At 34.6% G+C, this 14763-nt stretch overlaps 1 protein-coding gene across 2 annotated transcripts; it reads right to left on the reverse strand.

Moving 5' to 3' along the window:
* Positions 1-1409: 1409 nt before the first annotated feature.
* Positions 1410-11790, reverse strand: CPN60ALPHA2 (TCP-1/cpn60 chaperonin family protein). Of its 2 annotated transcripts, none has more exons than XM_022045851.2 (9): positions 11610-11790; positions 11335-11515; positions 11020-11141; positions 10717-10924; positions 10489-10634; positions 9494-9800; positions 3220-3416; positions 2705-2905; positions 1410-2090 (listed from the first exon to the last, which is right to left on the reverse strand). In XM_022045851.2, exons 1-9 carry the CDS (start codon positions 11655-11657, stop codon positions 1803-1805), a joined length of 1698 nt encoding a protein of 565 aa, XP_021901543.1. In that variant the 5' UTR covers positions 11658-11790; the 3' UTR covers positions 1410-1802. The 2 variants fall into 2 exon arrangements, with proteins under 2 accessions (XP_021901543.1, XP_021901542.1); XM_022045850.2 differs by having other exon boundaries at positions 3220-3470.
* Between the last annotated feature and the right edge of the window lie 2973 nt (positions 11791-14763).

The following is a 14763-nucleotide window of genomic DNA, read 5'->3' on the forward strand; positions in this document are numbered from 1 at the left end:
AAAAGAAAAAACATTGAAATTTTACAGGTCAATAGTGCAATTTTACGTGGTAAAAAGGAAAACAGTGAAATTTTTTTTACTGCGATCGTACTTCGTAATAAGGCAGGGGCGCATTGAAAATATTGGAAGCTAAAAATTATAGTTACGCTATGTTATGTATAAATTAATAATTTCTTTAACATTCTTAAAAGGATTTCTTTTTAGTAAATAAGACTTTGTGTTTAAGTTTGACCAAAAAATATTAAAATTTAAATTAAAATATTAAAATTAGAATAAATTACAGCAGTATCGTCTATAATTTGAATTGGCATGAAAATTACGATTCAAATTATATATTTTTAAAAAAAGTTCTGCACAATTTCATAAAATTATTATTCTTTTAAATTATTATTTTATAATCCTTTAATTCATTTATAAATACTATTTCTTTTAGCTTTGATATTTTACATATTCATTCTTTAAAATTTCAAGATACTAACAAAAGTATTTATTATCTAGTATAAACTGAAAAATCATATAATATCAACTCATTTGTTTTAGACTGATCCATATAGGAGTTGATCTTTGGTTTAAGAGATTACGAATGGAGAAGTTTGACATATTCTGATTCGAATAGAATAAATAAATGTAATATATATAGTAAACCTTAAAATCTAAAAAAAGCCAAAATACAAATTTAACATATATAATGTGTATGTATACGTAAAAATAGATAACGGGCAATTTTGGTTTCGAAATGGGTCAAACAGGAAGGAGAAACAGTTCGGGGTTCAGTCCGGACCATCCTCCATTTTTAGTTTTTGTTCTAACACTGATATGTGTGTGGGTGTGTGTGTGTGTGTGTATATATGTATATACATCAAGACTTACAAATTACATGATTAAATGGCTTCATGATAACCCATCATACCGTATTATTATATATAAAGATTTCCAATTATTGAGTCATCCCTTAGTAGTACAAACTAAAGCAATTAATTGATTATGTGGAGGGTATAATATGGAAGTTACTTATGGATTTGATGATAAGTTTATAATGTTATTTTATCTCATATTGGTGCAGTTGTTTACCAAAATCCATTCACTTCGTTGTGTTGGAAGAGAAGACAGACTTGGCTTTCACATTAAGTTACCATCATTATTGAGATCACATTCTTTCTTATGTATTAGGAAGGGGCAGGTGGCTAATAATAATTTAACTAAAATGATTTTATAAATCTAAAACATGTTATTAAATATAATCATTTCACTAATTACTGTTCGTAGTTAATACCCATCAAATAAAATTGCAATCCTGTAGGAAATGGTTACATCATGAAGACTATCATCATCAACAATATGATGGCAATACAACAATTTCTCCACATTGTTTACTTATACACATATTTCTCATGTGCTTCTTTTAGATATTATATTGAAAATGATGTCATTAATATTTGATGCTCACATAATCCACAAAAACCATACTATGATGGGAAGCATGTTGCATACGGTTCAAAACACCAAAAAATTTCAATCATCCGGTTCAGAAAAGAGCGAGCTTGAACAGTTGAAATGCCTATAACTAATTGCATTTACAAGAAGAACGCCATGGATCGCATGCCCTATAAATTTAGTCAAGTTTTCCCCTTAGCTGGCAGGTTCAAATGCTTCTTCAGCTTCATCGATTGAAGAACCAAGCTTAAACTCAGTGCAGCGCTCAAATATTCTAAACAAACAGCTTAGACCACTCTAGGCTGTATCTTCACTATTGGCTATCAACTAAGCTGCCAAGATTCTCTAGTTTTGTTTCTTTTGTTTCTTCATGGTGTTATTCCAGGAACATGAGGGACAGGTGGCTTTGGTTTCTTTATTTTTTCTACTAATACAGCTTGACTTGTTAGAAGAACTCCTGCAATTGAGACTGCATTTTGAAGTGCACACCTTGAAACCCGGCAAGGATCTATCACTCCTACATTGAGAAGATCTTCATATCTTCCTGTCATTGCATTGTACCCACTTCGCCAGTCACAATTTCGAGTCTTCTCTACTACAATAGTTCCATCAACCCCAGCATTATTTGCAATTGACATAGCAGGTGAAATAAGTGCCTGCAAATGAAGGAAAAGATTATTCTTTATCACTTCAAAAATCTATTCAAAATGTGAAAAAAGAAAAAGGTGCAACATAACCATACAAATAGAATTGCTTTGAACAATGGTATAACATTGCCAAATGGCTTTATAAGGTCCTCAGACAAACAGCCCTGTATCAATCTTTTGGGTATGTTTTTTGTTATGTTGTCTTGTTCCACCAGTAACAGTTAATTGGGGGGGGAGGGAAATGGATCTTCCCGGAACACTTGTTTCAAAATTAGATGAGAAACTTGAAATGTCTTCATAACTACCAAAAAGCTAAATCTTCCACCATGGACAATGAGTAGACAAAGCGATGTCCACAACCAGTAGAGAGAGAGGAGTCTGCCTTCCATGACAAAAAGATAAATCTTCAAGAAACTTCAACACTTATTCAGGTAACTTATCTTTTTTTAGAAAAATATAAAGTGTAGTATCAGAAAGAACCAATAGAGCGCCCATATACAAAAGCTTTACAAATCTAATTTGTATTGACCAAATCCCTAAATCCTAACTAGCATAAAGAGAATGATCCTTAATAAAAAAGCTCAATCAATATCAAGTCAAATCAAAAGAAAGATAGACTGCACCTTTGCTACAATATCAGCACCAATCTGTTCGTGTAAGTCTTCCATTGACTCCTTTATGTCAGGAATCTGATCTATGAGATGTATATAAGTGGCACCACCACCAGGCACTATCCCTTCATCCATGGCTGCAAAAGTGGCATTCTTGGCATCCTCGATTCTGAGTTTCCGATCCTCAAGTTCTATTTCTGTGTGTGCTCCAACCTAAATCATGGGTGCATCGCTTAACAGAGCTAAAACTATATATAAAGTCAAGAAACTCAAAACTCAGAGCACAAAATAAGTTTTCAAACTCCCACTTTAATTCCTGACCAGAAGCAATTAGCTAAATTACTGTCATGAAAATTAGAAAATTGAAAAGCTTAATACACTTCATGGTAGTTGAAGTCAACATAATAGTAATTGACCAAACAGCAGACTTCAAGCTCAAAATTAAGAGCACGCAGACCATAACAGCAGAAATGCAGGCCCACAATAAGAGGGCATTACAAGATATAGAAGCTTATAATGTAACTGACCTTAATTACCGCAACACCTCCCGAGAGTTTAGCTATTCGCTCAGAAAGTTTTCTTGAAAGATATGCATTATCTGTTTCACCTAAATCCTTCTTTATCTGCAAAATTCTTGCCTGGATTTCAGCTTTCATAGAAGGATCAGCAACTATTGTCGTTGAATTACTTGTTATAGTTACTTTACTTGCAATTCCAAGCTGATCTGAGGTTGCACCTAAGAGAGTCAGACCCAAATCTCCAGAAAGAAAGTCCGCACCTGATTACTATGACATGAAGTTAATCACATGAAGAAAAAATGCCCTTCTGTGATTAGAATTATGGATTTTCTTTCTTTCTTCATGTTTTCTTAGCTCTCAAAACGAACTGTACAAAACAGAAACAAGCAAGGAAATGGAATCCGAGCAGGGAAATGAAGGGATTTTGTGGGCTCTTCAAAAGCATTGTTATATTGCAAGGTTGATCAAAAACTACGAATTAACTGTGAAAAACGCTCACGTTTCCAATGTTCTGCATTCAAAATCACCACTATTCCCATAATTGCTCTCACCAAAATTGAGATTTAAGGGAAAAACTAAATTGAAGATTCAGCAGCAAAATTTCCAAAATTTCATAAATATCTCTGCAGATAAATCAGTAACTTCCATGCTCATATGTCGAACTATGTGGATTACTCAAGTTGGTTAACTGCATTACGTATTTTGCTCGTAATCTTGCTCCCAAGCAACGAAAGTTCTTCCCTTCTTCACAGATCTTCTACCTAACATGAGAATAGAGTTAATAAATGAACCTGGATAGTCCTCAGGGGTTTCCTCGCAATCTTGATAGAAAATGAATTAGGTTTAGCTTTCCTAAATAAATTATAAGTTATAATTCTTTTAAATATAAAAACTATTGTATTATTTAAAGTCTCTTATTATAATTTTAGTAACTTTAAGATTTTATCATTTTTAAGTATTTAGTTTCATATTCTTATTAATATTAGTATTTCTTAGTCTACCTCTATTTGAAAAGGCTACTTAACAAAAAAATATAAATAGCTTTGCAATCCATTTGTGGTGGAAGAACAATTATTCAAGGATAAATGGCTATTTATACCGATTAATACCACTAGCAATCTTCTGGATCATTTGGAAGGAAAGAAACAACAGATTGTTCGAGGGTATTAAAGCAAATTTTGCCAACATCAAGGATAAATGGCTACATCTTTTTTGTTCCATTTTTTTAGGACATAATATTGATTGTTATGATGATTTCGGTGTCATTGTAGATATCCTTACTAATTTGTAATTATTCAATAAAAAGTTCTTTGAGAATTTTCTCAATTTGGTTGGTTGTATAGTGCAATCAAATCTTTTTTTTTTAGATAAAAGTGTAGAAATATATTAATATGGGGTGCCAAGGGGGCGCCAAACCTATGTACAAAAGGATTTACAAGTCAATTAACATATCTATAATTGACCCTAAATTATCAGAATGGGTAATACTATGATCTAACACAATGGAACCAAAGATATGGAGCAATTTGCTCAAAATATTCCTAAAGGTGTCTTCCTTTCCTTCAAAAGCTCTGTTGTTCCTTTTTTTCAAAATTACCTAGAAAATAGTAAGAGGGATGAATCTGAATGTTTTGTTCTTTCTGCTTATCATTTCCCAAGCAAGTAATTCATCTTTGACAGTACTAGCTGCAACCCAAAGAATGCCAAGAAGACCGTAGACCATGATCCATAGTGAAGAAGTGATAGGACACCAAAGCAACAGATGTTACATGATTTTGAATTACTCTTGCACAAGTAGCGTCTGTTTTTTAGAGTAATGCCTCTTTTCATGAGATTGTCGATGGTAAGGATACGGTTTTTAGAGGCTTCCCAAGCAAAGAAGGAGATTCTTGGGGGTGCACTAGCCTTCCAAATCATTTTTGTTGGAAAAACCTGTTTGATCCTGCTGTTTTGGCCGACAATATGGTTATAGAAAGATTTGATGCTAAAAGAGCCACTTTGTTCAAAGACCATATCAGCTTGTCATCTTTATCACTAATTCTTATAGATTCCAGCATAGCCATCAAGTTATCAATTTCCTAACCGTTTAAATTCCTGTTCAGCACGATATTCCAACAATTGCCCGTGCTATTGTCAACCGCATGCTCAATGCGTATAAGTTTATCCTTGGCCAAAGCATAAATGAGAGGAAAAAGGGACTGCAAATTTTTGTTTCCACACCAGATGTCCGACCAGAATTGGATTTTATTTCCTCTGCTCACTGCCCATTTAGTGCATTTCATAACAGTTTTTTCCATACTAGAGATACTCTTCCATAGGCTCATTTCATGATTGTTGCAGTTCAACAGATTCTGGTTCAGACAACCCTTTATATTCCATTTGCAGTCCACAACTTTTTTCCACAAGCTATTAGCATCATTCCAATATCTGCATGCCCATTTTGCATGCAAGGCTTTATTTAAAGTCCTTATGGATCTCAACCTGAGGCCTCCATAACTGATGGGGATCTTCACCTCCTCCCAATTTACAAGATGGAATTTTTTCTTGTTTTCCTCATCTCCCCATAGGAATCTGCATTGTGTTCTTTAAAGAATCTTGGCAACCTTTGTAGGGATAGCTAGGACAGAAAGATAGAATGTTGGGAGGTTTGATAAGGTGTTTTTGATCAATGTTAATCTCCCACCGTTTGACAAGAAATTTCTCTTCCAACCAGCAAGGCGTTTATCAAAGATATCCAAAATTGGCTCCAAACTTTTAAAATCTTTATGTTTCGCGCCAAGGGGGAGCCCAAGGTATTTTATGGGAAGCAAAATTGTTTTGCATTTCAAAACCGAAACCAGAGGATCCACATCATTGTTGATCCCAAAACCCACCATCTCAGATTTTGACATGTTAATCTTTAAACCCGAAACAGCTTGAAAGCACAAAAAAATGCATCTAAGAGTAAGCAGCATGTTAACATCAGGTTGACAAAAATTAGGGTGTCATCAGCAAAGAATAGATGAGTGATCTCAATGTTTTCCTCTTTACCCATGTTGATTCCTCTTATCAGATTCAAGTTTCTTGCTTGCTCAATAAGCTTGTTTAAAGCTTCCATAACCATGATGAAGAGTAACGGAAACAACGGGTTGCCTTAGCGCAACCCTCTTGACCATGACAGCAAAACTAGTTATGGAGATGCAAGTTTTTAATCCATTTGCACCATTTTAAACCGAATCCAAAACGCTTGACCATATAGTCAATGAAATCCCAACTACCATTGTCGAAAGCCTTCTCCATATCCAATTTACACAACAACCTTCTTCTTTTATTTCTGTTAAGATCGTCAACCACTTCATTTGAAATCAAAATGGCATTAGAAATTTGCCTCCCTTCAACAAAAACATGTTGACAATCTCCGATGATAGACTTTAAAACTTTAAAGAACCTTCTAGTCAACACCTTTGAAAGCAATTTGTAAACACTACCCACTAGACTTATTGGTCTAAAATCGACAAAATAGCTAGCCCCTTCTTTCTTATGGATTAGGACAAGAAAGGTGGAGTTGATCGATTTAACAAAAGAGTCATTCTTGTGAAAATCATTGAAGAAACCAAGAATATCATTTTTCAACACATACCAGAATTCTTGGAAGAATTTTAGGTTGAAACTATCAGGTCCAGGTGTTTTGTCATCCTCACAATCTTTTAAACAGTCAAAAATTTCTTTTTTCGAGAATTTAGATTCTAGGATTGATCTATCAATGTTGTTAATCTTGTTGAAATAGATATTGTCGAGTTTCGGTCTTTATTCAATAGATTCTGTATATAAGGAGTTGAAGTGGTTTTTTGCAGCTTCCCTTATGACCTTATTACCGCTAACCTTTACAAAAAATTCCTCCACATAATTTAATCTTCTTTTATGGTTCGCTAAACAATGAAAGAACTTTGTGTTCTTGTCCTCATTCCTAATCCATTTTTCTCAGGCTTTCTATTTCCAGGATACTGTTTCCATATGAAGTCTGTTAGCAAGTTCCTCACGCAGGCTATTCCTTTTCTCGTTTTGTTCAGGGAGTAGCTCGGATTCACTTGCCATAAAATCCATTTCAGCCAATTCGTTCAACAAGTCATTTGTTCTATTTTCTTCTTTCAAACCAACTTCCTTGGTCCAAGATTTTATACTTTGTTTAAGTCTGATAAGCTTTTTAGATAGTTTGAAACTTGTCGTGCCACTTTCAAACTGATAATTCCATGTCATACTGACCATGGACTTAAAGTTATTCACTAGAGAAATCAAGAATCATGTCCATTTTCCACCTTTGAGAGGAATGTCTTCTAGCCCAAGGCTATCGATATTATCTTTGAAATTTTGGGCCACAAAAACGGAGAAATTTTTCCCTAATCGTTCGTTTTGGTGCATGACCATATTGAAATCACCAACCACCACTTTATTTACCATCTAACTTGACACTGAAGGAGCTCATTTCATAATTTCTCTCTATATAATGTATTCCCCCGACAGTAGATTGCAGAGAAAAACCATTTTTCTTTGTTTTTCTTGTTCACAAATAAGCAAGAGATAGATATTTCACCTTTTATGTAGTCAGTACATGCTACTATATCTGATCTCCAACAAATGAGGATACCACTAGCAGTGTTGTCTGCCGGAAGATAGAGCTAGTCAATATCTTGTAAGCCCCACACACTATTGACCGTAATCTTGTCAATGACTGCCAGTCTGGTTTCTTGTAGACAAATTAAATCCGGTTTCCATCGATTCATGCACCCCTTGATGATATTTCTCTTCTTTGAATCATTTAAACCCCGAACATTTCAAGATATGATTTTGTTAATCATTGATTTTCCTAGGTCTTTGTCCCATTGTTGGATGCTATTTTGTTTCTCCCTTTATAATTGATAGAAAAATGCAATCTTTTCAATTCGCGGGATCCTCCCTCAATCGGTTTTTTCTTTCCCTTGCTGGCTATCTCTTCGCCTTTTTTTTTTTTTCAAAGGTTTTTGTTTCCAACATGAAAAATAATGTCATCGCTTGCTCTTCGCAGCCTTCAAAAGTGACACCCAAGAGTTCACTAACTCTGAGAATATTTTTTCTGACCCATGTTGAGTAAAACTTCTCGTCGTAGTGGTTCACAAGTTCTGTTAGCTCCATCATTTCTATGGATGGTTCAACTACCAAGATAGGAGGTATATAGGGCACTGGTTCAGGAAGAAGAACCATGTCAAGGCCAGGACAATGAAGGAGATGTGGAGATTGGAGAAAAATCACCTGATGAAATCTTTTTGTCCCAATCATCCTCGGTCTCATTGGATAGAATAGTGAACTCGTTAGGTGAAAGATTGTTAGTCGTGGTACCCACAAGACTCAACGACGAAACATTTAGGAATTTTTTGGGAATGGTCTGTTCAGAGTGAGTTCCTTTTCCCTGTCAATGCTTCCCGGATGAAAAATAGTGATTGGGATTTTACCCATTAGAGAGTGGTTGATGCGGGTCGGGTGCTTGGGCCTCCAGACCTTTTTGAGCTTTAGGACTTTGACGCCGGGCTTTTTGAATTTCTTTGCGTCCTTGCTAGGCCCATTATAATTAGTTTTCTTGCCCTTTTCTGCCCTTGAGGATCTGGGCTTTGACCCATTAGAGTTATTCACCATGAATTTTGATATGGACGGATTCGCAACAGACTGGGTTTGAGCCAAAATTTGAAAACGGCTTTTTGTGTGTGTCAGAGATCCTCGATTATTGAACCTCATTTGAAATTCAAACGAATTTTGACGAGGGTCGGGTACAATCTTCTTCGCCTGGTTTTTTGACGAGGGTCGGGTACAATCTTCTTCGCCTGGTTTTTTGACGAGGGTCGGGTACAATCTTCTTCGCCTGGTTTTTTGACGAGGGTCGGGTACAATCTTCTTCGCCTGGTTTGTAACTTTAGGACCCGATATGCAATCAAATCTTGAAGTTTTATGCTTAAAACTTTTCAGGTATGATGCCTATAAAAACCTATATGTGATGTATGAGAATCTTTTCAATTTCTGGGTATGTAATGCAATCAAACTTTTACTATGACGCTCAACACTTCTTATGTATGATATCTAAGAATCCTAATGTGATACATTTATATCCTCCAAATCCCCAAGTAGGTAAATGAACCCCTAATTTATCTTGCATACACATGCCTCCTTCAGATGAATGAATAACAGTATCATTCCATCTCCTCTTTTCCTCTTTTGTCAACAAAAATACGGTGGAAGAGTAACAAGATTTAGGTAAAGAATCCAGAACACAACTCACCTGTCATAAGGGCAATATCCTGCAAAAGAGCTTTCTTTCCATCTCCAAAACCTGGACATTTCACAACAGCAACATTAAGTAAGCCTTGCATTTTGTTCACCACTAGTGTCTCCAGAACTTGCCTTGAGATGTCCTCAGCAATGATTAAAAGTGGGACACTCAGTTGATTAGTCTTTTCCAGTACAGGAATAATTTCTTTGACTGTTGAGATTTTTTGATCTGTCACCAACACTTTAGCATTGTCAAACTCCACAAGTGACTTTTCCTGGTTCGTAATGAATTGGGGTGACATATAACCCTTGTCAATCTGTAGGAAAGGAACATCCAGTTCTATTCAAAGAAAATAACAAAAATAACAATTATAAGAGGTTTTTTTTCCTCATTATGTCGAAAAGGAACAATTTTTCATAGAGAAAGAAGCATCTAATAAGAAAACAATGAAAGAGAACTTTCAAATTAATTCATATAGAACAACAAGAAGAACCTCATGTATGAGATATTGAAAAGAAAGCTCAGGCAAGCCAACCAATTAATTCTTATCACCATGAAGAAATACCTTCAAGTGAACAGTTTAATCATGTTGAATATTTGCACCTTTGACCCAATATTTCATAATTTAGCAATAGATAGAATGGTATAAGCATCCAAATGTTTACATTATAATCTGAGCCTAGCTTTGGTCTTGGAGATTGCTTGGCATTGATTTGCATGAGAACCACAAATGTGGAAACCAATGTAAAATTATAACCTTTTTATCCAAATTATCTATAGTCAGTCAAAGTAGATGACATTGATATTCCATGTTTTCCTCAAAATATGGAAAAATTATAGGATTTATAGCTGTAGAGCAGACTGGACTGCAAATATTCATGCATCTGATCCCAACCAGAAGGGTTTAACCCTTGAGTAAGTTGAACTAAATGGACTAAGTGCAGAGACTAAAAATGGAAACATAGCCTACTAGTTTATTTTGTAAAAGAAATAACTAATAAAACCTTCATTCCTTCTTCAACTATCAAAGAGGTTTCAAAGGACGAGGATGATTCAACAGAGATTACTCCATCTGGGCCAATCTTATCAATAGCTTCTGCAATCAAGTTTCCAACAAACTCATCGTTCCCAGCAGAGACAGAAGCCACAGCTGCAACAAGGTGAAAACTCTTAAGATTTCGACATTCTAAAACCAAGATTGGTAGAATTTTGGAATAAGTAGTATAAGTGACCTTTTATATCATGCCTCCCTTGGACAGGCATACTTTTCTTCTTCAAGACCTTGACCAACTCTTTAACTGTCCTATCCATTCCTTTCTTCACAGAAATGGGATTAGCCCCAAAAGAAACTGCCAGCAACCCAGATTTGATCATTTGTCGGGCTAAAATTATTGCAGTGCTAGTGCCATCTCCAGCCAAATCATTCATTCTACTTGCAACCTACAACAAACAAGGAACTTTAATGTTGTCACTTTGGAACACATTTTCAATTGCATCAGCTTAAGGGGCAGAGTTGTGTAGTAAACATGAACGACCTCTTGGATTAACATTGCTCCAGCATTCTCAATTTCATCTGGAAGCTCTATGGTTTTAGCAATTGTAACACCATCATTAATTACTTTTAGATTCCCAGACTCAGAGACGATAACATTACGCCCTGCATGAATCGACTAACAATTTAGTGGCAAGCTCATTTCATCTGAAATACCCATGTTAAACATGTTCTAATTAATATTGACATCTGACATCCTAGTAATACAATAAGGAAGACATCTGATTTTTTAAACAAAGTTGAAAATTTGAAAAATGCCCAGTTAGAGAAAACAGAAAACAATCGAGACCCAGATTACCTTTAGGTCCTAAAGTAATAGAAACAGCGTCGGCTAGCTTATCAATTCCAGCTTGCAAGGCCTCTCTGCAATCTCTCCCAAAAGCTATCTTCTTTGGCCCTGCTCTCACCATCACCATTTTCCTTGCCATTTGAGGATGGTCTCTCGTCAACCCAAACGCGATTTTCTTCTCATCGAGGTTCTGAAACATTATTTATACCTCAAAATAACAATTTATCCAAAAACATTAACTTTTAGATACTTATACGGATATAGAGAAAGAGGGAGGAACCCACATGAAAAAAAGCTCTTGCAGGGAAAAGTGATAGAGAGGACGCATGCATCCTTATTCAACTGAAGAACGTTCCTGGCCTTTCTTCCCCTCCAGTCTCTACGAAATCTTTTCTCCTGGAGTTCTGGGTTTTCTAAAAGGGTTTAACAGTCAAAGCGAGCAACTCGAACTCACGAGTAACGTAGTGTTACGGGATTTCTGAGAAATTATTTATTAATTCTCAAAATTTATTATTTGTTATAGTTTAATTTTTAATTTTTTTTATAATTTAATTAAAATATTTTTTTCTCAAAGTTCAGTTTAGTTTTAAAATAATTATTTCATGTTTAGATAATTTAAAAAGAGTTTAAAATAATAGTTTTAACTAATAAATTAAAATAATTAATTAGTAATAATATGAGGCTTATGTTTTATTCTTACTAATTTAATTAATAAATAAAAAATGATATTTGTAGTTATTTTTAAAAATATTTAAACATTATTTAACTATTTTAGTTTTTTCATTAAAAAACAAAATGAAATTATAAATTTGAAATTAATAAAAAACCACTAGGAATAAATTGCAACGAAAAGAAATTTAAAACTAAATTGTGACAAATGCTAAATTTTTAGAATCAGTATGATAATTTGTCATTATTATTATGATTAATAATTGAAAATATGTTTCCCTAAGTTTTTCCCTAAGTTTTCGCCGCAGGGAGGATAAATGCATTTGGTACTTATCTCTGGATGATAAATATTCGATAAAATCTGCATATCACCTGCTTGGAGGTTATCACTCATCCTCGATACATTGTGAAATGAATCTCTGAAAATACAAGTGGAAGTTGGAAATCCCGCCCAGAGTAAAAAACTTTATATGACGTTTACTATAAAAAGCTTTCTCGATAAAATCAGTCTTAAAGAAAAGAGATATGGAGTTGGAGACAGGATGCGCAAAGTGCAGGTTGGAGGAAACTATTATACACGCCTTTTATGGAGTATGACAAAGCAAGGAATTGATGGTGTTAATTGGACTTAAAATTAGCAGAGGGGATATCAGGGACCTGTATAGCTGGGTAGAGGAAAAAACCAAGATGTTGTCTAAGGCCTACTTTTGGAGACTTTGGATTGAACGTAATGAGTTGTTATAGTTGGGTAAAGTTTTTGCTGATCAGGCTACTGTTTACCTTGTGCAAAAATTCTTGGCCGAATGGTGATATGCCCAGTACATCAGAAGACGAGGGGGTATACAAGGTATAGGTGTAAGCTCTTGATAATGCCTTAAAACGACATTATTATAACTCATTTTTGGGTTGTTCAACTTGATACTATGCTATCTAATTCGAGCTATTTTTTATGTTTTGTTGCATGACAAAATATAAGAATGAAACGAGAAAAAATAGCATGAAAATAGGAAGAGTTCATGAAAAGAGTCATCAGGCCAAAAACAAGTCTTGGGCAAGACTTGGTCTAGCAAACAGATAACTTAACCTTGGGCAAGGCTTTAGTCACACACAGTAGCAGATTTAAATTAAAACGTGCACTTTTCAAATTCGAAAAAAAAAATCATTTCAGCCAAGATCTGGGCCGAACATCAAGAGAAAAATATTATGCAAAGCTTGAGATAAGCCAAAAATAAAGAAAAATGATCCTAATCAACAAAAGAAAAAACTCTATCCTCCTTTTGCTATATAAATCGCGACTGCTAACCAGAACCATCATATCTCTTCTTCCCGACACCGCACACAATAGCTTCTGTAATTTTTTCTTCTTCATTTTTCTTCTTTCCTTTACTCTCCAAGAACTCATTTGTGTTAAAACGTCCACTATGAGTGGCTGATTTATTTTTCTTTTCCTAATTGAGATTTGGTAAACTCTAGTGATGTATTTGTGAGATCAAATTGAGTTAATTTATGTTTTATTTAAAATTTAGTTTTTATTTACTTCCTACACCTATATATATTTGTTGTTTGTATCATTTTTAATAGGGCTCCTCATACATGAAGAGAAACCACAAACAACTAATTGAACTCTTCAAATCCATAATTATTTGAGTAGTTTCGATACTTAATAGTGATTAGTGTTGCACTGAGGAGGTAAGTCATGTAGTTGACTGGTTTACACGGATGAATCCAATAACTTGAATCAAGTCCTTCTAGCTCTCAAGGTTGTTGACAAGTTAAATCTTGTGGACATTCCCAGGACTGCTTGGCAGTGAACAACCAACTAACGAACATTTCTTAGTTAGTTTAGGAATAAGGAAGGATTGATTGTCAGAACATTTCCGACAACTATAACTGATTTGCTATAATTTAAATAAAATAAATCATTGCATCTATAATTAATTACCTTATTAGAGCTAGTTATTTTACCAACTATGAATTCTTCTTATAATTTTTTTACTTTTAACTTGCAGTTAAGAGTTTATTTAATATTATTCTGCTTATTACTTATTTTATATTTTGTGTATTGAGTTTTATAAAACTCACTATTTACTTTTCATTTGTTGGTTAATGAAGAAAATTAGTTTCAAATTCCTTATGGATTTGACTATTTTTACCACTACTACAATTCAGTTTTATTGATTAATTATGATTTTATTTTTGGTGGACTCGACACCAATCAAATTCCATCAGATTTTGGTGTCGTTGCCGAAAAATTGAGATTTACTAATTATTTTCCTTTTTATGACCAGGTTTGATCGTGGAGAACCTATTCTTTACGATTTAGAAATCGAGAAAACTGCCAAGAGCATAGGGAAACAAACCAAGCTCAAGAGGAAAACATGTCAACAGAACACATGTTTTGCAAAAAAGAATAGAACAGTAAAAACATAAGTAGAAAAAAGGCCTATGGCCGAGGAACACACCTTGAGATAGTTGGCAGCACCGCCTACCAACCAACAACCCCTCTTCATCACTTATCCAGATATAGACGTAGCTTTCGAGGCAAAATTTGGCCTAATTCACTTACTGCTAAAATTAAGAGGTTTAGAGAATGAAAACTCGCATAAACACCTCAAAGAATTTCATGTCGTGTGCTCAAGTATGAAGCTGCATGGAGTGTCCGAAGAGTAGATAAAATTGAGGGCATTCCCTTTTTTCTTGGATGATGCGGCCAAAGAATAACTATTTTACCTATCTCCCAGATCAATCATGACATAGGCAAAGATGGTA

The sequence above is a fragment of the Carica papaya genome, chromosome 2, assembly GCF_054855325.1.
Source record: "Carica papaya isolate Zhongbai chromosome 2, ASM5485532v1, whole genome shotgun sequence".
Classification (NCBI taxonomy): domain Eukaryota; kingdom Viridiplantae; phylum Streptophyta; class Magnoliopsida; order Brassicales; family Caricaceae; genus Carica; species Carica papaya.